At 40.4% G+C, this 22,404-nt stretch overlaps 1 protein-coding gene across 2 annotated transcripts in view; it reads left to right on the forward strand.

Annotated features, from left to right (window-relative positions):
- The window catches only part of SLC25A15 (solute carrier family 25 member 15), a 42,837-nt gene that overhangs the window by 11,588 nt on the left and 8,845 nt on the right, over nucleotides 1-22,404 (forward strand). For both annotated transcript variants that reach the window (XM_059996103.1, XM_059996104.1), the window contains exons 4-5: nucleotides 4,832-4,969; nucleotides 7,179-7,348. In XM_059996103.1, coding sequence (XP_059852086.1) covers nucleotides 4,832-4,969; nucleotides 7,179-7,348 — 308 coding nt within the window. The remainder of the gene's footprint in view (nucleotides 1-4,831; nucleotides 4,970-7,178; nucleotides 7,349-22,404) is intronic.

A 22,404-nucleotide genomic window follows, 5' to 3' on the forward strand; every position in this document is an offset into this window, starting at 1 on the left:
TTGCTGTGCAAGAGCTTTTAAGTTTAATTAGGTCCCATCTGTTTATTTTTGTTTTTATTTTCATTACTCCAGGAATAGATCCAAAAAGATATCGCTGTGATTTATGTCAGAGTGTTCTGCCTATGTTTTCCTCTAAGAGTTTTATTTTTTTAAAGATTTATTTATTATTTTATTTTTGGCTGTATTGGGTCTTAGTTGCGGCATGTGGGATCTCTCGTTGCAGTGCAAGGGCTCTTCCTTGTGGTGTGCAGACTTCTCTCTAGTTGTGGCACACAGGCTCCAGAGCATGTGGGCTCTGTAGTTTGTGGCACACAGGCTCTAGTTGAGGCACACGAGCTCAGTAGTTGTGGCGTGTGGGCTTAGCTGCCCCGTGGCATGTGGGATCTTAGTTCCCTGACCAGGGGTCAAACCCACGCCCCCTGCATTGTAAGGTGGATTTTTTACCACTGGACCACTGCGCAAGTCCCCTCTAAGAGTTTTATGGTATCTGGCCTTACATTTAGGTCTTTAATCCATTTTGAGTTTATTTTTGTGTATGGTGTTAGAGAATGTTCAAATTTCATTCTTTCACATGTAGTTGTCCAGTTTTCCCAGCACCATTTATTGAAGAGCCTTTCTTTTCTCCATTGTTTATTCTTGCCTCCTTTGTCATGGATTAACTGAGCATAGGTGTGTGGGTTTATTTCTGGGATTTCTTTCCTGTTCCATTGATCTATATTTCTGTTTTTGTGCCAGTACCATACTGTTATGATTACTGTAGCTTTGTAGTATAGTCTGAAGTCAGGGAGTCTGATTCCTCCAGCTCCTTTTCTCTTTCTCAGGATTGCTTTGGCTATTTGAGGTCTTTTGTGTTTCCAGACAGATGAAAAAATTTTTTGTTCCAGTTCTGTGAAAAATGCCATTGGTAGTTTGATAGGGACTGCATTGAATCTGTAGATTGCCTTGGGTAGTATGTCATTTTGACAATATTCTTCCAATCCAAGAGCATGGTATTTTTTTTTTTTTTTGTGACCGTGCCACATGGCTTGTGGGATCTTAGTTCCCCAACAAGGTATTGAACCCAGGCCCTCTGCAGTGAAAGCATGGAGTCCTAAACACTGGACTGCTGCAGAATTCCCCTGTTTATGTCATCTTTGATTTCTTTCATCAGTGTCTTATAGTTTTCAGAGTACAGGTTTTCTGCCTACTCAGGTAGGTTTATTCCTAGGTATTTTATTCTTTTTGATGTGATGGTAAATGGGATTGTTTCCTTAATTTCTCTTTTTGATCTTTTGTAGTAAGTACATAGGAATGCAAGAGATTTCTGAGTAGTAATTTTGTATCCTGCAACTTTACTGAATTCATTGATGAGTTCTAGTAGTTTCTTGGTAGCATGTTCAGGATTTTCTATGTTTAGATCATGCCATCTGCAGACAGTGATGGCTTTACTTCTATTCCAATTTCGATTCCTTTTATTTCTTTTTCTTCTCTGATTGCCATGGCTAGGACTTCCAAAACTATGTTGAATAAAAGTGGCCAGAGTGGACATCCTTGTCTCACTCCTCATCTTAGAGGAAATGCTTTTCAGCTTTTCACCGTTAAGAATGATGTTAACTGTGGGTTTGTCTTATATGGCCTTTACTATGTTGAGCTAAGTTCCCTCTGTGCCCACTTTCTGGAGAGTTTTTATCATAAATGGGTGTTGAATTTTGTCAAAAGCTTTTCCTGAATCTATTGTTGATCGTATGGTTTTTATTTTTCAGATTGTTAATGTGGTCTATCACACTGATTGATTTGTGGATATTGAAGAATCCTTGCATCCCTGGGATAAATCCCACTTGATCATGGTGTATGACCCTTTTAATGTATTGTTGGATTCAGTTTGCTAGTATTTTGTTGAGGATTTTTGCATCTGTGTTCATCAGTGATATTGGCCTGTAATTTTCCTTTTTTGTTATATCTTTGGTTTTGGTATCAGGGTGATGGTGGCCTCATAGAATGAGTTTGGGAGTGTTCCTTCCTCTGAAATTTTTTGGAATAGTTTCAGAAGAATGGGTGTTAACTCTTCTCTAAATGTTTGATAGAATTCGCCTGTGAAGCCATCTGGTCCTGGACTTTTGTTTGTTGGGAGTTTTTTAATCACAGTTTGAATTTCATTAGTTGTGATTGGTCTGTTCATAGTTTCTGTTTCTTCCTTGTTCAGTCTTACAAGGTTGTACCTTTCTAAGAATTTGTCTGTTTCTTCTAGGTTGTCCATTTTATTGGCATATAGTTGCTTGTAGTAGTCTCTTAGGATCCTTTGTATTTCTGTGGTGTCGGTTATAACTTTTTTCATTTCTAGTTTTATTGATTTGAGCCCTCTCCCTTTTTTTCTTGATGAATCTGGCTAAAGCTTTATGAATTTTGCTTATCTTTTCAAAGAACCAGCTTTTACTTTCATTGATCTTTTCTATTGTTTCCTTCATCTCTATTTCATTTATTTCTGCTCTGATCTTTTTTTTTTTTTTTTTTTTTGCTGCACGCAGGCCTCTCACTGTTGTGGCCTCTCCCTTTGCCGAGCACAGGCTCCGGACGCGCAAGCTCAGCAGCCATGGCTCACGGGCCCAGCCGCTCCACGGCATGTGGGATCTTCCCGGACCGGGGCATGAACCCGTGTCCCCTGCATCGGCAGGCAGACTCAACCACTGCGCCACCAGGGAAGCCCTTTGCTCTGATCTTTATGATTTCTTTCCTTCCACTAACTTTGGGTTTTGTTCTTCTTTCTCTAGTTGCCTTAGGTGTAAGGTTAGGTTGTTTGAGATTTTTCTTTTTGTTTTCTGAGGTAAGATTGTATTGCTATAAACCTCCCTCTTAGAAGTGCTTTTGCTGCATCCCATAGGTTTTGGATTGTAGTGTTTCTGTTGTCATTTGTGTCTAGGTATTTTTTTAGTTCCTCTTTGATTTCTTCAGTGATCCATTGGTTGTTTAGTAATACTGTTCAGCCTCCACGTGTTTGTGTTTCTTACAGTTTTTTTTTTCCTGTGATTGACTTCCAATCTCATAGTGTTGTGGTTGGAAAAGATGCTTGATATGATTTCAGTTTTCTTAAATTTACCAAGGCTTGCTTTGTGGCCTAGCATGTGGTCTATCCTGGAGAATGCTCCATGTACACTTGAGAAGAATGTGTATTCTGCTGCTTTCTGATGGAATGTTCTACAAATACCAATTAAGTCCATCTGGTCTAATATGTCATTTAAGGCCTGTGTTTCCTTATTGATTTTCTGTCTGGATGATCTGTCCATTGGTGTGAGTGGGGTGGTTTTTTGTAACTTTAGGACAGTTGAATATGGTAGGTCTGTTAGGCTTCTCTGCTCACAGATGGAAGAGAAATCGTGAGGGGACCTCGCCACCTGGGCAGGCTGCCTAGGGGATTACCTTTGGGGGCTCCTGGAGGTCTGTGAGTTCTGGTCGTCCAGTGACAGCCGGATGCTGGCAGTTAACAGACGAGTGTCACAGGTAGTTGTTGCTGTGAGCAGCTCAGTCCTTTCTGTGCAACTAAAGATCGTCCCCGTAGGTGCCAGCGGTGCTCTCGTGACAGAACGTCCTCCCAAGGCTTGGAGAGGGTCTCCTTTGCTGACCCCCATGAACTCTCAGGAGTCTTCCTGGCGATTTGTTTCTTGTACTTTCCCCCGTATTCTTTCCAGTTTCACTCCCCTGCTGGTGACTGAGGCTGGTGGTACTGAACCCATGTGAGATGAAGTGAATTCTTGCATTTTTGTACTATGTGCATTCATTTTCCATTTATATCTCCAGCTTTGCCCTTTGCCCTACAACCGTCGAGCTTGCTGACTCACACTGGCAGCACCACTGGCCCACCTCATGCCCTCTGCAGCTGAGGTCCGGGAGGTCATCAGCTGAACTGGGAAATCTTTTTTCAATGAGCAACATTTTGGTTAAAAATGTATCCTGGGTTTTCATCTGCAGCAGTTACATTACACTTGTGGTTGTCCTGGGCTGAATCCAGAGGCACGCAGGGATGGCCTCGAAACCTGTTTTTATTTAAAGCTCAGTGGCAAACACACTGAAGTATTAATAGTGTGTGTGTTGGGGTGGTGGGACCATAGGGAATTTTTTCCCCCACATTGTTTGGTTTGGTTTGGTTTTTCTGTGTCACTTCTGTGTTAGTTCTGGCTCTGCTAGAACAAAATACCCCAGGCTGGGTGGTTTAAACAACAAAACTTTGTTTCTCATAGCTCTGGAGGCTGGAAAGTCCAAGAACAAGATGCCGGCTGATTCAGTGTCTGGTGAAGGTCCTCTTGCTGGTTTGCAGAGGGACAGCTGGCTGTGTTCTCACATGGTGGAGAGAGCGCCAGCCAGCTCTCCGGTCTCTTCTTACAGGGACACCAATCTCATCAAGAGGATTGCACCCTCCTGACCTCATCTAAACCTAACTACCTCCCAAGGGCCTTCCTCCAAATACCATCACATTGGGGGTTATGGCTTCAACTTAGGAATCTGGGGGTGAGGGGCACAAACGTCCAGCCCACAGAGCTATGCCTAATAAAGGAACACGGGCTTGCAATCAGGCAGACCTGGGTTTGAAACCTAGTGTTGCCGCTTAGCAGCTGTGTGACTCTGAGCACAGTTCGTGGCATCTCTAAGCGTCATTTTCGCCATATGAAAATTGGGGTACTGCTGTCACCCTCACAGGGTCGTGGGCTCCTCAGAGGAAGCAGCAGGTGCCTCGTGGGCACTGAGGAAGTCTTCTTCTCCCCTCAAGCTTGCTCTCCTTTACCACCAGTGTTTCGGCATGCTGAGACCGAGCGAATGAATAATGGGTGGGTAACCGCCTCCTGTGCTTGCGTCCTTCCAGTGATCTGCAGAATGCAGCTGCTGGTTCCTTTGCCTCTGCCTTTGCTGCTCTGGTCCTCTGCCCCACTGAGCTTGTGAAGTGCCGACTGCAGACCATGTATGAAATGGAGATGTCGGGAAAGATAGCCAAAAGCCAGAAGTAAGTGCTGCTTGGGCACAAACGTGGGGTCTTGTTGCCTTGGTGTATCCCGTATTTTTAAATTTTTAAATTTTTTTAAATTTAAACTTTATGTTGTACTAAAATTAAGTGGCAGAGAAACAGTTTATCTAGTCCAAACACCCCTCTCCACCACCACTCTGAGGATAATTTTCTGAACACACTGTCTGTGGTGGTTGGAATCACCATCCACCCCATAGAACGTTGTAGGCAAGTATTTAATATCCCAAAAGTGGAGAAGCAGGGGCGTACACCCCTTCTGGCCTGTGGAGTGCATGAGGCATGACCCCCAACTATACTGGGAGGCACGTAGCAGCGGCTTTGGAATCGAGGGCTGGGCTTTTCCTAGCTGCCAGTTTGGATTCTGGGTTGAGTATTTGCTCACTCCCCAGTCTCCCCAGCACCTGGGCGCTCAGGCTGATCATCCCAGATTCTAGCAGTGGCTACCTTACCTCCTCCCGAATCCTTCAAGTGCACCTACAAACCAGTCAGCTTCTGAAAACATCCACGCAAACCCTCGTAAGCATAGCAAGTCTTCAGTGATCCAGTCACTCTCCAACTCTGTCTTGAAAACAGATTCTAGTTACCCTGTGAGTGTATGTATCATATAGAATCTGATTTATTATATATTTGAATTGAAAATCAGTTTATTATCCTTGTTAATCTCAAAACTTGCTTATTTATCTAAACTAAAGGTTTGCTCGTGGTTGTTGCTGAAGTTAACTCAAAGCCAGTAAATCTCCTGGGAAAAACCATTAGGTAAACTGACCATTTTTAGAGTCATCACTTTCCATCCAGTGAGGATGGGGTTCATAATAGCGCCCTATTTCCTGCACCTGTGAGATTCATTACAACCAATTCAAATCAATTATTCATAGCCTAGAAGTTCAAAACTTTAAGTCTTTAATGCTTTTTTATTGAGATACAGTGTACACACAGTAACAGGAACACACCCAGAAATCACAGGAAATCCTAGGTGTGCAGTTCCACAAGTAGTGACAAAATGAACATGCCTTTGTAAACTGGTACCTAGATAAAGAAACAGATCGTGAACAGCACCCAGAAAGTTGCCCTTGGGTCCCTTAAAAGTCGTTTAAAGTATTTTTAAAGAAAGCAATTGTTAGATCCAAAGGACTTAGGTAGACGGACACTCTGTACAAAAGTAAATATTGGCTAACTGTATTTTAGGTATAGCAGTGCCCAAGCCTGGGATTTGGTAGCTTGGGGTTAAGACCTGGATTGGAAGCAGGCTAAGTGTGTGGAGTGGGATGACTTTGTTTCTTCTTCATTGTATTGATAGAAGGAGGGGGCACTGCAGGCAGGGCCTGGCTAGGGGGTAATGCCTGGGAAGGAAGATCATCAATAAAAGCAGGTGGCCTTTGTTCCTGGGGGCCTGATCCTTCCCTGATCCAAGCCAGGTCACCTGCTGAGAACAAAGTGAGGAGTGAGGGGCTGGCTAAGCTCACGGGTTGTTTGTGGTGCTTCTCCTCCCAGGGATAGGCCTGCGCTGCTACACCACCAGGAAGAGGAGCCTGCACGGAAAGTGCCCGTGTTCTGGCTCCCGCAGGCTCTGATCTGCTTCAAGTAAAAAATGTTTACACACCGACCTCGCTAAGAACTAAATACTGGGTGCATCTAGAGCCTTACAGGAGCTATAGCTCAGCTCTGAGAATTTCTTTTGTCTTGCCTTTAAGTAACATTTAAGGCTTGTTGCTCACTTCCCTGGACGAATGCAAAACAAAACAAACCCTAAACACCTGAACCAATTCCCTCAAAATACACAAGCTCAAAAGAAAGGCTGAGGAGATAGGAATCAAGGCAGGTAAGGGACTGGGCACGTACAGTGCCATTTTATTTGCTCTGAGTTTGGACAATCTCATTGTAATTTCACTTACTTACTACTGAAAAAATGGGTATTGGCTCTTTTAGATCTTTGACAACGATTTCTAGAAATGTATGCATTCGTTGTCATAAAATATCTTTACACAGACTAGTTCAAGTAATAAAACTAGTTACAAAATAATTGTAAACTTGTCTTTCTCGGAGATATTTCCTTCCCACAAAAACCTTTTATTGCTGGAATTCTGGTTCCTCTGTTTATAAAATGAGCTACTTCCTTGTTGGAGCTCCATCAGGTCTGCTAGTCGGGTGTGAATGCTGTTCTTATCTGTCACCCCGTGTGTCCCCCCAGCACAGTTTGGTCTGTCGTGAAGAGTATCCTTAGGAAGGACGGCCCCTTGGGCTTCTACCATGGACTCTCGAGCACTTTACTTCGAGAAGTACCGGGCTACTTCTTCTTCTTCGGTGGCTATGAGCTGAGCCGATCGTTTTTTGCATCGGGGAGATCAAAAGATGAACTAGGTAAGTGTGTTGGCAGGGACAGCAGGTGGATTCGACGGTGTCTGCTTCCCAGTGGTGTAGTCTCGGTGGCTTCTGTGCGCTTCGCCCCTTGTGGGGGTTCCGCTTGGCACTGGGAGTTTCTGGATGCCGGGGAGTACCGTGCAGCGGGTAACAGCGAGCACCATCCTCCAGCCTTGGTAACTTCCTCAGGGAAGAGGCTGCAGCAGGACATCCCCAACTTTTTTTTTTTTAACATCTTTATTGGAGTATAATTGATTTACAATGGTGTGTTAGTTTCTGCCGTATAACAAAGTGAATCAGCTATACGTATACATATATCCCCATATCTCCTCCCTCTTGCATCGCCCTCCCACCCTCCCTATCCCACCCCTCTAGGTGGACACAAAGCACTGAGCTGATCTCCCTGTGCTATGCAGCTGCTTCCCACTAGCTATCTATTTTACATGTGGTAGTGTATATATGTCCATGCAACTCTCTCACTTCGTCCCAGCTTATCCTTCCCCCTCCCTGTGTCCTGAAGTCCATTCTCTATATCTGCATCTTTTTTTTTTTTAACATCTTTATTGGGGTATAATTGCTTTACAATGATGTGTTAGTTTCTGCTTTATAACAAAGTGAATCAGTCATACATAAACATATGTTCCCATATGTCCTCCCTCTTGCGTCTCCCTCCCTCCCACCCTCCCTATCCCACCCCTCCAGGCTGTCACAAAGCACCAAGCCAATATCCCTGTGCCATGCGGCTGCTTCCCAGTAGCTATCTACCTTACTATGTTTGTTAGTGTGTACGTGTCCATGACTCCCCCCTGCCCTGTCACAGCTCACCCTTCCCCCTCCCCATAACCCCAAGTCCGTTCTCTAGGAGGTCTGCATTTCTATACCTGTCTTACCCCTAGGTTCTTCATGACATTTTTTTCCCCTTAAATTCCATATATATGTGTTAGCATACAGTACCTGTCTTTTTCTTTCTGACTTACTTCACTCTGTATGACAGACTCTAGGTCTATCCACCTCATTACAAATAGCTCAATTTCGTTTCTTTTTATGGCTGAGTAATATTCCATTGTATATATGTGCCACATCTTCTTTATCCATTCATCCGATGATGGGCACTTAGGTTGTTTCCATCTCCGGGCTATTGTAAATAGAGCTGCAATGAACATTTTGGTACATGACTCTTTTTGAATTTTGGTTTTCTCAGGGTATATGCCCAGTAGTGGGATTGCTGGGTCATATGGTAGTTCTATTTGTAGCTTTTTAAGGAACCTCCATAGTGGCTGAACCAATTCACATTCCCACCAGCAGTGCAAGAGTGTTCCCTTTTCTCCACACCCTCTCCAGCATTTATTGTTTCTAGATTTTTTGATGATGGCCATTCTGACTGGTGTGAGATGATATCTCATTGTAGTTTTGATTTGCATTTCTCTAATGATTAATGATGTTGAACATTCTTTCATGTGTTTGTTGGCAGTCTGTATATCTTCTTTGGAGAAATGTCTATTTAGGTCTTCTGCCCATTTTTGGATTGGGTTGTTTGTTTTTTTTGTTATTGAGCTGCATGAACTGCTTGTAAATTTTGGAGATTAATCCTTTGTCAGTTGTTTCATTTGCAAATATTTTCTCCCATTCTGAGGGTTGTCTTTTGGTCTTGTTTATGGTTTCCTTTGCTGTGCAAAAGCTTTGAAGTTTCATTAGGTCCCATTTGTTTATTTTTGTTTTTATTTCCATTACTCTAGGAGGTGGGTCAGAAAGGATCTTGCTGTGATTTATGTCATAGAGTGTTCTGCTTATGATTTCCTTCTAAGAGTTTGATAGTTTCTGGCCTTACATTTAGTTCTTTAATCCATTTTGAGCTTATTTTTGTGTATGGTGTTAGGGAGTGATCTAATCTCATACTTTTACATGTACCTGTCCAGTTTTCCCAGCACCACTTATTGAAGAGGCTGTCCTTTCTCCACTGTACATTCCTGCCACCTTTATCAAAGATAAGGTGTTCATATGTGCGTGGATTTATCTCTGGGCTTTCTATCCTGTTCCATTGATCTATCTTTCTGTTTTTGTGCCAGTACCATACTGTCTTGATAACTGTAGCTTTGTAGTATAGTCTGAAGTCAGGGAGCCTGGTTCCTCCAGTTCCTTTTTTCGTTCTCAAGATTGCTTTGGCTATTCGGGGTCTTTTGTGTTTCCATACAAATTGCAAAATTTTTTGTTCTAGTTCTGTGAAAAATGCCAGCGGTAGTTTGATAGGGATTGCATTGAATCTATAGATTGCTTTGGGTAGTAGAGTCATTTTCACAATGTTGATTCTTCCAATCCAAGAACATGGTATATCTCTCCATCTATTTGTATCATCTTTAATTTCTTTCATCAGTGTCTTATAATTTTCTGCAGGTCTTATAATTTTCTGCAGGTCTTTTGTCTCCTTAGGTAGGTTTATTCCTAGATATTTTATTCTTTTTGTTGCAATGGTAAATGGGAGTGTTTTCTTGATTTCACTTTCAGATTTTTCATCATTAGTATATAGGAATGCCAGAGATTTCTGTGCATTTATTTTGTATCCTGCCACTTTACCAAATTCATTGATTAGCTCTAGTAGTTTTCTGGTAGCATCTTTAGGATTCTCTATGTATAGGATCATGTCATCTGCAAACAGTGACAACTTTACTTCTTCTTTTCCGATTTGGATTCCTTTTGTTTCCTTTTCTTCTCTGATTGCTGGGGCTAAAACTTCCAAAACTATGTTGAATAAGAGTGGTGAGAGTGGGCAACCTTCTCTTGTTCCTGATCTTAGTGGAAATGCTTTCAGTTTTTCACCATTGAGGATGATGTTTGCTGTGGGCTTGTCATATATGGCCTTTATTAGGTTGAGGAAAGTTCCCTCTATGCCTACTTTCTGCAGGGTTTTTATCATAAATGGGTATTGAATTTTGTCAAAAGCTTTCTCTGCATCTATTGAGATGATCATATGGTTTTTCTCCTTCAATTTGTTAATATGGTTTATCACATTGATAGATTTGCGTATACTGAAGAATCCTCACATTCCTGGAATAAACCCCACTTGATCATGGTGTGTGATCCTTTTAATGTGCTGTTGGATTCTGTTTGCTAGTATTTTGTTGAGGATTTTTGCATCTATGTTCATCAGTGATATTGGCCTGTAGTTTTCTTTCTTTGTGACATCCTTGTCTGGTTTTGGTATCAAGGTGATGGTGGCCTCGTAGAAGGAGTTTGGGAGTGTTCCTCCCTCTGCTATATTTTGGAAGAGTTTGAGAAGGATAGGTGTTAGCTCTTCTCTAAATGTTTGATAGAATTCGCCTGTGAAGCCATCTGGTCCTGGGCTTTTGTTTGTTGGAAGATTTTTAATCACAGTTTCAATTTCAGTGCTTGTGATTGGTCTGTTCATATTTTCTATTTCTTCCTGATTCAGTCTTGGCAGGTTGTGCATTTCTAAGAATTTGTCCATTTCTTCCAGGTTGTCCATTTGATTGGCATAGAGTTGCTTGTAGTAATCTCTCATGATCTTTTTTATTTCTGCAGTGTCAGTTGTTACCTCTCCTTTTTCATTTCTAATTCTATTGATTTGAGTCTTCTCCCTTTTTTCTTGATGAGTCTGGCTAGTGGTTTATCTATTTTGTTTATCTTCTCAAAGAACCAGCTTTTAGTTTTATTGATCTTTGCTATTGTTTCCTTCATTTCTTTTTCATTTATTTCTGATCTGATTTTTATGATTTCTTTCCTTCTAGCTTTGGGTTTTTTTTTGTTCTTCTTTCTCTAATTGCTGGAGGTGCAAGGTTAGGTTGTTTATTCGAGATGTTTCCTGCTTCTTAAGGTGGGCTTGTATTGCTATAAACTTCCCCCTTAGAACTGCTTTTGCTGCATCCCATAGGTTTGGGGTCGTTGTGTCCCCATTGTCATTTGTTTCTAGGTATTTTTTGATTTCCTCTTTGATTTCTTCAGTGATCACTTCATTATTAAGTAGTGTATTGTTTAGCCTCCATGTGTTTTTATTTTTTACAGATCTTTTCCTGTTGTTGATATCTAGTCTCATGGCGTTGTGGTCAGAAAAGATACTTGATACAATTTCAATTTTCTTAAATTTGCCAAGGCTTGATTTGTGACCCAAGATATGATCTATCCTGGAGAATGTTCCATGAGCACTTGAGAAAAATATGTATTCTGTTGTTTTTGGATGGAGTGTCCTATAAATATCAATTAAGTGCATCTTGTTTAATGTATCATTTAAAGCTTGTGTTTCCTTATTTATTTTCATTTTGGATGATCTCTCCATGAGTGAAAGTGGGGTGTTTAAGTCCCCTACTATGAATGTGTTACTGTCGATTTCCCCTTTTATGGCTGTTAGTATTTGCCTTATGTATTGAGGTGCTCCTATGTTGGGTGCATAAATATTTACAATTGTTATATCTTCTTCTTGGATCAATCCCTTGATCATTATGTAGTGTCCTTCTTTGTCTCTTTTAATAGTCCTTATTTTAAAGTCTATTTTGTCTGATATGAGAATTGCTACTCCAGCTTTCTTTTGGTTTCCATTTGCATGGAATATCTTTTTCCATCCCCTTACTTTCAGTCTGTATGTGTCTCTAGGTCTGAAGTGGGTCTCTTGTAGACAGCATATATGAGGGTCTTGTTTTTGTATCCATTCAGCTAATCTGTGTCTTTTGGTGGGAGCATTTAGTCCATTTACATTTAAGGTAATTATCGATATGTATGTTCCTATTCCCATTTTCTAAATTGTTTTGGGTTCGTTATTATAGGTCTTTTCCTTCTGTTGTGTTTCTTGCCTAGAGAAGATCCTTTAGCATTTGTTGTAAAGCTGGTTTGGTGGTGCTGAACTCTCTCAGCTTTTGCTTGTCTGTAAAGGTTTTAATTTCTCCATCAAATCTGAATGAGATCCTTGCTGGGTAGAGTAGTCTTGGCTGCAGGTTTTTCTCCTTCATCACTTTCAGTATGTCCTGCCACTCCCTTCTGGCTTGTAGGGTTTCTGCTGAGAGATCAGCTGTTAACCTTATGGGGATTCCCTTATGTGTTATTTGTTGTTTTTCCCTTGCTGCTTTTAATATGCTTTCTTTGTATTTAATTTTTGACAGTTTGATTAATATGTGTCTTGGCGTATTTCTTCTTGTATTTATCCTGTATGGGACTCTCTGTGCTTCCTGGACTTGATTAACTATTTCCTTTCCCATATTAGGGAAGTTTTCAACTATAATCTCTTCAAATATTTTCTCAGTCTCTTTCTTTTTCTCTTCTTCTTCTGGAGCCCCTATAATTCGAATGTTGGTGCGTTTAATGTTGTCCCAGAGGTCTCTGAGACTGTCCTCAGTTCTTTTCATTCTTTTTTCTTTATTCTGCTCTGCAGTAGTTATTTCTACTATTTTATCTTCCAGGTCCCTTATCCGTTCTTCTGCCTCAGTTATTCTGCTATTGATCCCATCTAGAGTACTTTTAATTTCATTTATTGTGTTGTTCATCATTGCTTGTTTCATCTTTATTTCTTCTAGGTCCTTGTTAACTGTTTCTTGCATTTTGTCCATTCTATTTCCAAGATTTCGGATCATCTATCATTATTCTGAATTCTTTTTCAGGTAGACTGGCTATTTCCTCTTCATTTGTTAGGTCTGGTGCATTTTTATCTTGCTCCTTTATCTGCTGTATGTTTTTCTGTCTTCTCATTTTGCTTATCTTACTGTGTTTGGGGTCTCCTTTTTGCAGACTGCAGGTTCGTAGTTCCCGCTGTTTTTGATGTCTGTTTCCAGTGGCTAAGGTTGGTTCAGTGGGTTGTGTAGGCTTCCTGGTGGAGGGGACTAGTGCCTGTGTTCTGGTGGATGAGGCTGGATCTTGTCTCTCTAGTGGGCAGGTTCACGTCTGGTCCTGTGTTTTGGGGTGTCTGTGGCCTTATTATGATTTTAGGCAGCCTCTCTGCTGATGGGTGGGGTTGTGTTCCTGTTTTGCTAGTTGTTTGGCATAGGTTGTCCAGCACTGTGGCTTGCTGGTCGTTGAGTGAAGCTGGGTGCTGGTGTTAAGATGGAGGTATCTGGGAGATTTTCGCCGTTTGATATTATGTGGAGCTGGGAGGTCTCTTGTGGACCAGTGTCCTGAAGTTGGCTCTCCTACCTCAGAGGTAGAGCCCTGACTCCTGGCTGGAGCACCAAGAGCCTTTCATCCACACGGCTCAGAATAAAAGGGAGAAAAAGTAGAGGGAATTAGTAGAAGTATGAGGAAAGAAAGAAGGAAAGGAGGGAAGAAAGAAAGAAGGAAAGAAGGCAAGAAGGAAAGAAAGGGAGGGAGGGAGGAAGGAAGGAGGGAGGGAAAGAAGGAAAAAAGAAGATACAGTAAAAATAAAAGTGTAATAGTTATTGAATTAAAAAATTCTTATTTAGAAAAAAAAAAGGGACGGATAGAACCTTAGGACAAACGTTGGAAGCAAAGCTATACAGACAAAATCTTACACAGAAGCATACACATACACCCTCACTAAAAGAGGTAAAGGGGGAAAAATCATAAATCTTTCTGTCAGAGACCACCTCCTCAATTTGGGATGATTCGTTGTCTAAAGGAGGGAAGGAAGGAAGGAAAGAAAGAACAAAGGTAAAGTATAAAAACGTTATTAAAATTAAAATTGATTATTAAGAAAAAATTTTTTTAAAAATTTTAAAATTTTTAAAAAATTTTAAAAAATTTAAAACTTTAAAATTTAAATTTTTTTAAATTTTTTAATTTAAAAATTTAAATTTTAGATTTAAATTTTATTTAAATTAAATTTATAAATTTAAATTAAAATTTAAAATTTTTTAAATTAAATTTAAATTTAATTTTTAATTTACATTTAAATTTAAAATTTAAAAATTTTAAAATTTTTTAAATTAAATTAAATTTAAATTTTAAATCTTAAATTTTTTTTAATTTTTAAATTTAAATTAAATTTAATTTTAAATTTTAAAATTTAAAATTTTTTAAATTTTTTAAATTAAAAATTGAAATTTTTTAAATTTTAAAATTTTAAAAATTTAAAAAAAAAACCATGGACGGATAGAACCCTGGGACAAATGGTGGAAGCAAGACTATACAGACAAGATCTCACACAGAAGCATACACATACACATTCACAAAAAGAGGAATAGGGAAAAAAATCATAGCTCTTGCTCCTAAAGTCCACTTCCTTAATTTGGGATGATTGGTTGTCTATTCATGTATTCCACAAATGCAGGGTACATCAAGTTGATTGTGGAGCTTTAATCCGCTGCTTCTGAGGCTGCTGGGAGAGATTTCCCTTTCTCTTCTTTGTTCTCACAGCTCCCAGGGGCTCAGCTTTGGATTTGGCCCTGCCTCTGCATGTAGGTCGCTGGAGGGCGTCTGTTTTTTGCTCAGACAGGACGGGGTTAAAGGAGCCGCTGATTCGGGGGCTCTGGTGCACTCAGGCCGGCGGAGAGGGAGGGGCACGGAGTGCGGGGCGGGCCTGCGGCGGCAAAGTCCGGCGTGACTTTGCACCAGCCTGAGGTCCGCCGTACGTTCTCCCGGGGAAGTTGTCCCTGGATCCCGGGACCCTGGCAGTGGCGGGCTGCACAGGCTCCGCGGAAGAGGGGTGTGGAGAGTGACCTGTGCTCGCACACAGGCCCCTTGGCGGCAGCAGCAGCCTTAGCGTCTCCCGCCCGTCTCTGGGGTTCGCGCTTTTAGCCGCGGCTCGTGCCCGTCTCTGGAGTTCCTTTAAGCAGCGTTCTTAAACCCCTCTCCTCACGCACCAGGAAACAAAGAGGGAAGAAAAAGTCTCTTGCCTCTTGGGCAGGTGCAGCCTTTTTCCCGGACTCCCTCCCGGCTAGCCGTGGCGCACTAACCCCCTTCAGGCTGTGTTCAAGCCGCCAACCCCAGTCCTCTCCCTGCGCTCCGACCGAAGCCGTGCCTCAGCTCCCAGGCCCGCCCGCCCCGGCGGGTGAGCAGACAAGCCTCTCGGGCTGGTGAGTGCCGGTCGGCACCGATCCTCTGTGCGGGAATCTCCCCGCTTTGCCCTCCGCACCCCTGTGGCTGCGCTCTCCTCCGCGGCTTCGAAGCTCCCCCCCTTCGCCACCCGCAGTCTCCGCCTGCAAAGGGGCTTCCTAGTGTGTGGAAACTTTTCCTCCTTCACAGCTCCCTCCCACTGGTGCAGGTGCCGTCCCTATTCTTTTGTCTCTGTTTTTTCTTTTTTTTTTTTCTTTTGCCCTACCCAGGTACGTGGGGGAGTTTCTTGCCTTTTGGGAGGTCTGAGGTCTTCTGCCAGCCTTCAGTAGGTGTTCTGTAGGAGTTGTTCCACGTGTAGACGTATTTCTGGTGTATCTGTGGGGAGGAAGGTGATCTCCGCGTCTCACTCTTCCGCCATCATCAAGGTCCCCCTATGTCTGCATCTTTATTCCTGTCCTGCCCCTAGGTTCTTCAGAACCTTTTTTTTTTTTTAGATTCCATATATATGTATGTGTTAGCATACAATATTTGTTTTTCTCTTTCTGACTTACTTCACTCTGTATGACAGACTCTAGGTCCATCCAACTCACTACAAATAACTCAATTTCATTTTTTTTATGGTTGAGTAATATTCCATTGTATATATGTGCCACATCTTCTTTATCCATTCATCTGTCGATGGACACTTAGGTTGCTTCCCTGTCCTGGCTATTGTAAATAGTGCTGCAGTGAACATTGTGGTACATGACTCTTTTTGAATTATGGTTTTCTCTGGGTATATGCCAGTAGTGGGATTGATCGGTTGTATGGTAGTTCTATTTTTAGTTTTTTAAGGAACCTCCATACTGTTCTCCATAGTGGCTGTATCAGTTTACATTCCCACCAACAGTGCAAAAGGTTCCCTTTTCACCACACCCTCTCCAGCATTTATTGTTTGTAGATTTTTAGATAATGGCCATTCTGACTGGTGTGAGATGATATCTCATTGTAGTTTTCATTTGCATTTCTCTAATGATTAGTGATGTTGCACATCCTTTCATGTGCTTCTTGGTGATCTGTATATCTTCTTTGGAGAAATGTCTTTTTAGGTCTTCTGCCCATTTTTGGATTGGGTTTGTTTTTCTGATATTGAGCTGCAAGAGCTGCTTGTATATTTTGGAGGTTAATCCATTGTCAGCTGCTTCATTTGCAAGTATTTTCTCCCATTCTGAGGGTTGCCTTTTCATCTTGTTTATGGTTTCCTTTGCTGTGCAGAAGCTTTTAGTTTCATTAGGTCCCATTTGTTTATTTTTATTTCCATTTCTCTAGGAGGTGGGTCAGAAAGGATCTTGCTGTGATTTATGTCATAGAGTGTTCTGCCTGTGTTTTCCTCTAAGAGTTTTATAGTGTCTGGCCTTATATTTAGGTCTTAAATCCATTTTGAGTTTATTTATGTGTATAGTGTTAAGGAGTGTTCTAATTTCATTCTTTTACATGTGGCTGTCCAGTTTTCCCAGCACCACTTATTGAAGAGGCTGTCTTTTCTCCATTGTATATTCTTGCCTCCTTTATCAAAGATAAGGTGACCATATGTGTGTGAGTTTATCTCTGGGCTTTCTACCCTGTTCCATTGATCTATATTTCTTTTTTGTGTCAGTACCATACTGTCTGAATTACTGTAGCCTTGTAGTATAGTCTGAAGTCAGGGAGCCAGATTCCTCCAGCTCCATTTTTCTTTCTCAAGATTGATTTGGCTATTCGGGGTCTTTTGTGTTTCCATACAAACTGTGAAATTTTTTGTTCTAGTTCTGTGAAAAATGCCATTGGTAGCTTGATAGGGATTGCATTGAATCTGTAGATTGCTTTGGGTAGTATACTCATTTTCACAATGTTGATTCTTCCAACCCAAGAACATGGTGTACCTCTCCATCTGATTGAATCCTCTTTAATTTCTTTCATCAGTGTCTTATAGTTTTCTGTATAGCCGTCTTTTGTTTCCTTAGGTAGGTTTTATTCCAAGGTATTCTGTTCTTTTTGTTGCAATGGTAAATGGGAGTGTTTCCTTAATTCCTCTTTCAGACTTTTCATCCTTAGTGTATAGGAATGCAAGAGATTGCTGAGCATTAATTTTGTATCCTGCTACTTTACCAAATTCATTGATTAGCTGTAGTAGTTTTCTGGTGGCATCTTTAGGATTCTCGATGTATAGTATCATGTCATCTGCAAACAGTGACAGTTTTCCTTCTTCTTTTCCGATTTGGATGCCTTTTCTTTTTCTTCTCTGCTTGCTGTGACTAAAACTTCCAAAACTGTGTTGAATAACAGTGGTGAGAGTGGGCAACCTTGTCTTGTTCCTGATCTTAGAGGAAATGGGTTCTCTTTTTCACCACTGAGGATGATGTTGGCTGTGGGTTTGTCATATATGGCCTTTATTATGTTGAGGTAAGTTCCCTCTGTGCCTACTTTCTGGAGAGTTTTTATCATAAATGGGTATTGAATTTTGTCAAAAGCTTTTTCTGCATCTGTTGAGATTATCATATGGTTTTTATCCTTCAGTTTGTTAATATGGTTTATCACATTGATTGATTTGCATATATTGAAGAATCCTTGCATTCCTGGGATAAATCCCACTTGATCATGGTGTGTGATCCTTTTAATGTGCTGTTGGATTCTGTTTGCTAGTATTTTGTTGAGGATTTTTGCATCTATGTTCATCAGTGATATTGGCCTGTAGTTTGCTTTCTTTGTGACATCTTTGTCTGGTTTTGCTATCAGGGTGATAGTGGCCGCATAGAAGGAGTTTGGGAGTGTTCCTCCCTCTGCTATATTTTGGAAGAATTCGAGAAGGATCCGTGTTAGCTCTTCTCTAAATGTTTGATAGAATTCACCTGTGAAGCCATGTAGTCCTGGGCTTTTGTTTGTTGGAAGATTTGTAATCACAGTTTCAATTTCAGTGCTTGTGATTGGTCTGTTTATATTTTCTGTTTCTTCCTGATTCAGTCTCAGAAGGTTGTGCTTTTCTAAGAATTTGTCCATTTCTTCCAGGTTGTCCATTTTATTGGCATGTAGTTGCTTGTAGTAATGTCACATGATCCTATGTATTTCTGCAGTGTCAGTTGTTACTTCTTCTATTTCATTTCTAATTCTATTGATTTGAGTCCTCTCCCCTTTTTTCTTGATGAGTCTGGCTAATGGTTTATCAATTTTGTTTATCTTCTCAGAGAACCAGCTTTTAGTTTTATTGATCTTTGCTATCATTTCCTTCATTTCTTTTTTTTTTAACATCTTTATTGGGGTATAATTGCTTTACAATGGTGTGTTAGTTTCTGCTTTATAACAAACTGAATCAGTTATACATATACATATGTTCCCATATGTCTTCCCTCTTGCGTCTCCCTCCCTCCCACCCTCCCTATCCCACCCCTCCAGGTTGTCACAAAGCACCGAGCCAATATCCCTGTGCCATGTGGCTGCTTCCCACTAGCTATCTACCTTACTACGTTTGTTAGTGTGTACGTGTCCATGACTCCCCCCTGCCCTGTCACAGCTCACCCTTCCCCCTCCCCATAACCCCAAGTCCGTTCTCTAGGAGGTCTGCATTTCTATACCTGTCTTACCCCTAGGTTCTTCATGACATTTTTTTCCCCTTAAATTCCATATATATGTGTTAGCATACAGTACCTGTCTTTTTCTTTCTGACTTACTTCACTCTGTATGACAGACTCTAGGTCTACCCACCTCATTACAAATAGCTCAATTTCGTCTCTTTTTATGGCTGAGTAATATTCCATTGTATATATGTGCCACATCTTCTTTATCCATTCATCCGATGATGGACACTTAGGTTGTTTCCATCTCTGGGCTATTGTAAATAGAGCTGCAATGAACATTTTGGTACATGACTCTTTTTGAATTATGGTTTTCTCAGGGTATATGCCCAGTAGTGGGATTGCTGGGTCATATGGTAGTTCTATTTGTAGCTTTTTAAGGAACCTCCATACTGTTCTCCACAGTGGCTGTATCAATTTACATTCCCACCAACAGTGTAAGAGGGTTCCCTTTTCTCCACACCCTCTCCAGCATTTATTGTTTCTAGATTTTTTGATGATAGCCATTCTGACTGGTGTGAGATGATATCTCATTGTAGTTTTGATTTGCATTTCTCTCATGATTAGTGATGTTGAGCATTCTTTCATGTGTTTGTTGGCACTCTGTATATCTTCTTTGGAGAAATGTCTGTTTAGGTCTTCTGCCCATTTTTGGATTGGGTTGTTTGTTTTTTTGTTATTAAGCTGCATGAGCTGCTTATAAATTTTGGAGATCAATCCTTTGTCAGTTGTTTCATTTGCAAATATTTTCTCCCATTCTGAGGGTTGTCTTTTGGTCTTCTTTATGGTTTCCTTTGCTGCGCAAAAGCTTTTAAGTTTCATTAGGTCCCATTTGTTTACTCTTGTTTTTATTTCCATTACTCTAGGAGGTGGGTCAGAAAGAATCTTGCTGTGATTTATGTCATAGAGTGTTCTGCCTATGTTTTCCTCTAAGAGTTTGATAGTTTCTGGCCTTACATTTAGGTCTTTAATCCATTTTGAGCTTATTTTTGTGTATGGTGTTAGGGAGTGATCTAATCTCATACTTTTACATGTACCTGTCCAGTTTTCCCAGCACCACTTATTGAAGAGGCTGTCCTTTCTCCACTGTACATTCCTGCCCCCTTTATCAAAGATAAGGTGTCCATATGTGCGTGGGTTTATCTCTGGGCTTTCTATCCTGTTCCATTGATCTATCTTTCTGTTTTTGTGCCAGTACCATACTGTCTTGATTACTGTAGCTTTGTAGTATAGTCTGAAGTCAGGGAGCCTGGTTCCTCCAGCTCCTTTTTTCGTTCTCAAGATTGCTTTGGCTATTCGGGGTCTTTTGTGTTTCCATACAAATTGCAAAATTTTTTGTTCTAGTTCTGTGAAAAATGCCAGCGGTAGTTTGATAGGGATTGCATTGAATCTATAGATTGCTTTGGGTAGTAGAGTCATTTTCACAATGTTGATTCTTCCAATCCAAGAACATGGTATATCTCTCCATCTATTTGTATCATCTTTAATTTCTTTCATCAGTGTCTTATAATTTTCTGCATACAGGTCTTTTGTCTCCTTAGGTAGGTTTATTCCTAGTTATTTTATTCTTTTTGTTGCAATGGTAAATGGGAGTGTTTTCTTGATTTCACTTTCAGATTTTTCATCATTAGTATATAGGAATGCCAGAGATTTCTGTGCCTTAATTTTGTATCCTGCTACTTTACCAAATTCATTGATTAGCTCTAGTAGTTTTCTGGTAGCATCTTTAGGATTCTCTATGTATAGTATCATGTCATCTGCAAACAGTGATAGCTTTACTTCTTCTTTTCCGATTTGGATTCCTTTTATTTCCTTTTCTTCTGATTGCTGTGGCTAAAACTTCCAAAACTGTGTTGAATAAGAGTGGTGAGAGTGGGCAACCTTGTCTTGTTCCTGATCTTAGTGGAAATGCTTTCAGTTTTTCACCATTGAGGATGATGTTTGCTGTGGGCTTGTCATATATGGCCTTTATTAGGTTGAGGAAAGTTCCCTCTATGCCTACTTTCTGCAGGGTTTTTATCATAAATGGGTGCTGAATTTTGTCAAAAGCTTTCTCTGCATCTATTGAGATGATCATATGGTTTTTCTCCTTCAATTTGTTAATATGGTTTATCACATTGATTGATTTGCATATATTGAAGAATCCTTGCATTCCTGGGATAAACCCCACTTGATCATGGTGTGTGATCCTTTTAATGTGCTGTTGGATTCTGTTTGCTAGTATTTTGTTGAGGATTTTTGCATCTATGTTCATCAGTGATATTGGCCTGTAGTTTTCTTTCTTTGTGACATCCTTGTCTGGTTTTGGTATCAAGGTGATGGTGGCCTCGTAGAAGGAGTTTGGGAGTGTTCCTCCCTCTGCTATATTTTGGAAGAGTTTGAGAAGGATCCGTGTTAGCTCTTCTCTAAATGTTTGATAGAATTCGCCTGTGAAGCCATCTGGTCCTGGGCTTTTGTTTGTTGGAAGATTTTAATCACAGTTTCAATTTCAGTGCTTGTGATTGGTCTGTTCATATTTTCTATTTCTTCCTGATTCAGTCTTGGCAGGTTGTGCATTTCTAAGAATTTGTCCATTTCTTCCAGGTTGTCCATTTATTGGCATAGAGTTGCTTGTAGTAATCTCTCATGATCTTTTTTATTTCTGCAGTGTCAGTTGTTACCTCTCCTTTTTCATTTCTAATTCTATTGATTTGAGTCTTCTCCCTTTTTTTCTTGATGAGTCTGGCTAGTGGTTTATCTATTTTGTTTATCTTCTCAAAGAACCAGCTTTTAGTTTTATTGATCTTTGCTATTGTTTCCTTCATTTCTTTTTCATTTATTTCTGATCTGATCTTTATTTCTTTCCTTCTGCTAACTTTGGGGGTTTTTTTGTTCTTCTTTCTCTCATTGCTTTAGGTGTAAGGTTAGGTTGTTTGTTTGAGATGTTTCTTGTTTCCTGAGGTAGGATTGTATTGCTATAAACTTCCCTCTTAGAACTGCCTTTGCTGCATCCCATAGGTTTTGTGTCATTGTGTTTTCATTGTCATTTGTTTCTAGGTATATTTTGATTTCCTCTTTGACTTCTCCAGTGATCTCTTGGTTATTTAGTAGCGTATTGTTTATCCTCCATGTGTTTTTATTTTTTACAGTTTTTTTCCTGTAATTGATATCTAGTCTCATAGCACTGTGGTCGGAAAAGATACTTGATATGATTTCAATTTTCTTAAATTTACCAAGGCTTGATTTGTGACCCAAGATATGATCTATCCGGGAGAATGTTCCATGAGCAGTTGAGAAGAACGTGTATTCTGTTGTTTTTGGATGGAATGTCTTATAAATATCAATTAAATCCATCTTGTTTATTAATGTGTCATTTAAGGCTTGTGTTTTCTTATTTTTTTCCTTTTGGATGATCTGTCCATTGGTGAAAGTGGGGTGTTAAAGTCCCCTACTATGATTGTGTTCCTGTCGATTTCCCCTTTTATGGCTGTTAGCATTTGCCTTATGTATTGAGGTGCTCCTATGTTGGGTGCATAAATATTT

The sequence above is a fragment of the Delphinus delphis genome, chromosome 18 (genome assembly GCF_949987515.2).
Source record: "Delphinus delphis chromosome 18, mDelDel1.2, whole genome shotgun sequence".
NCBI classification, from domain to species: Eukaryota; Metazoa; Chordata; class Mammalia; order Artiodactyla; family Delphinidae; genus Delphinus; species Delphinus delphis.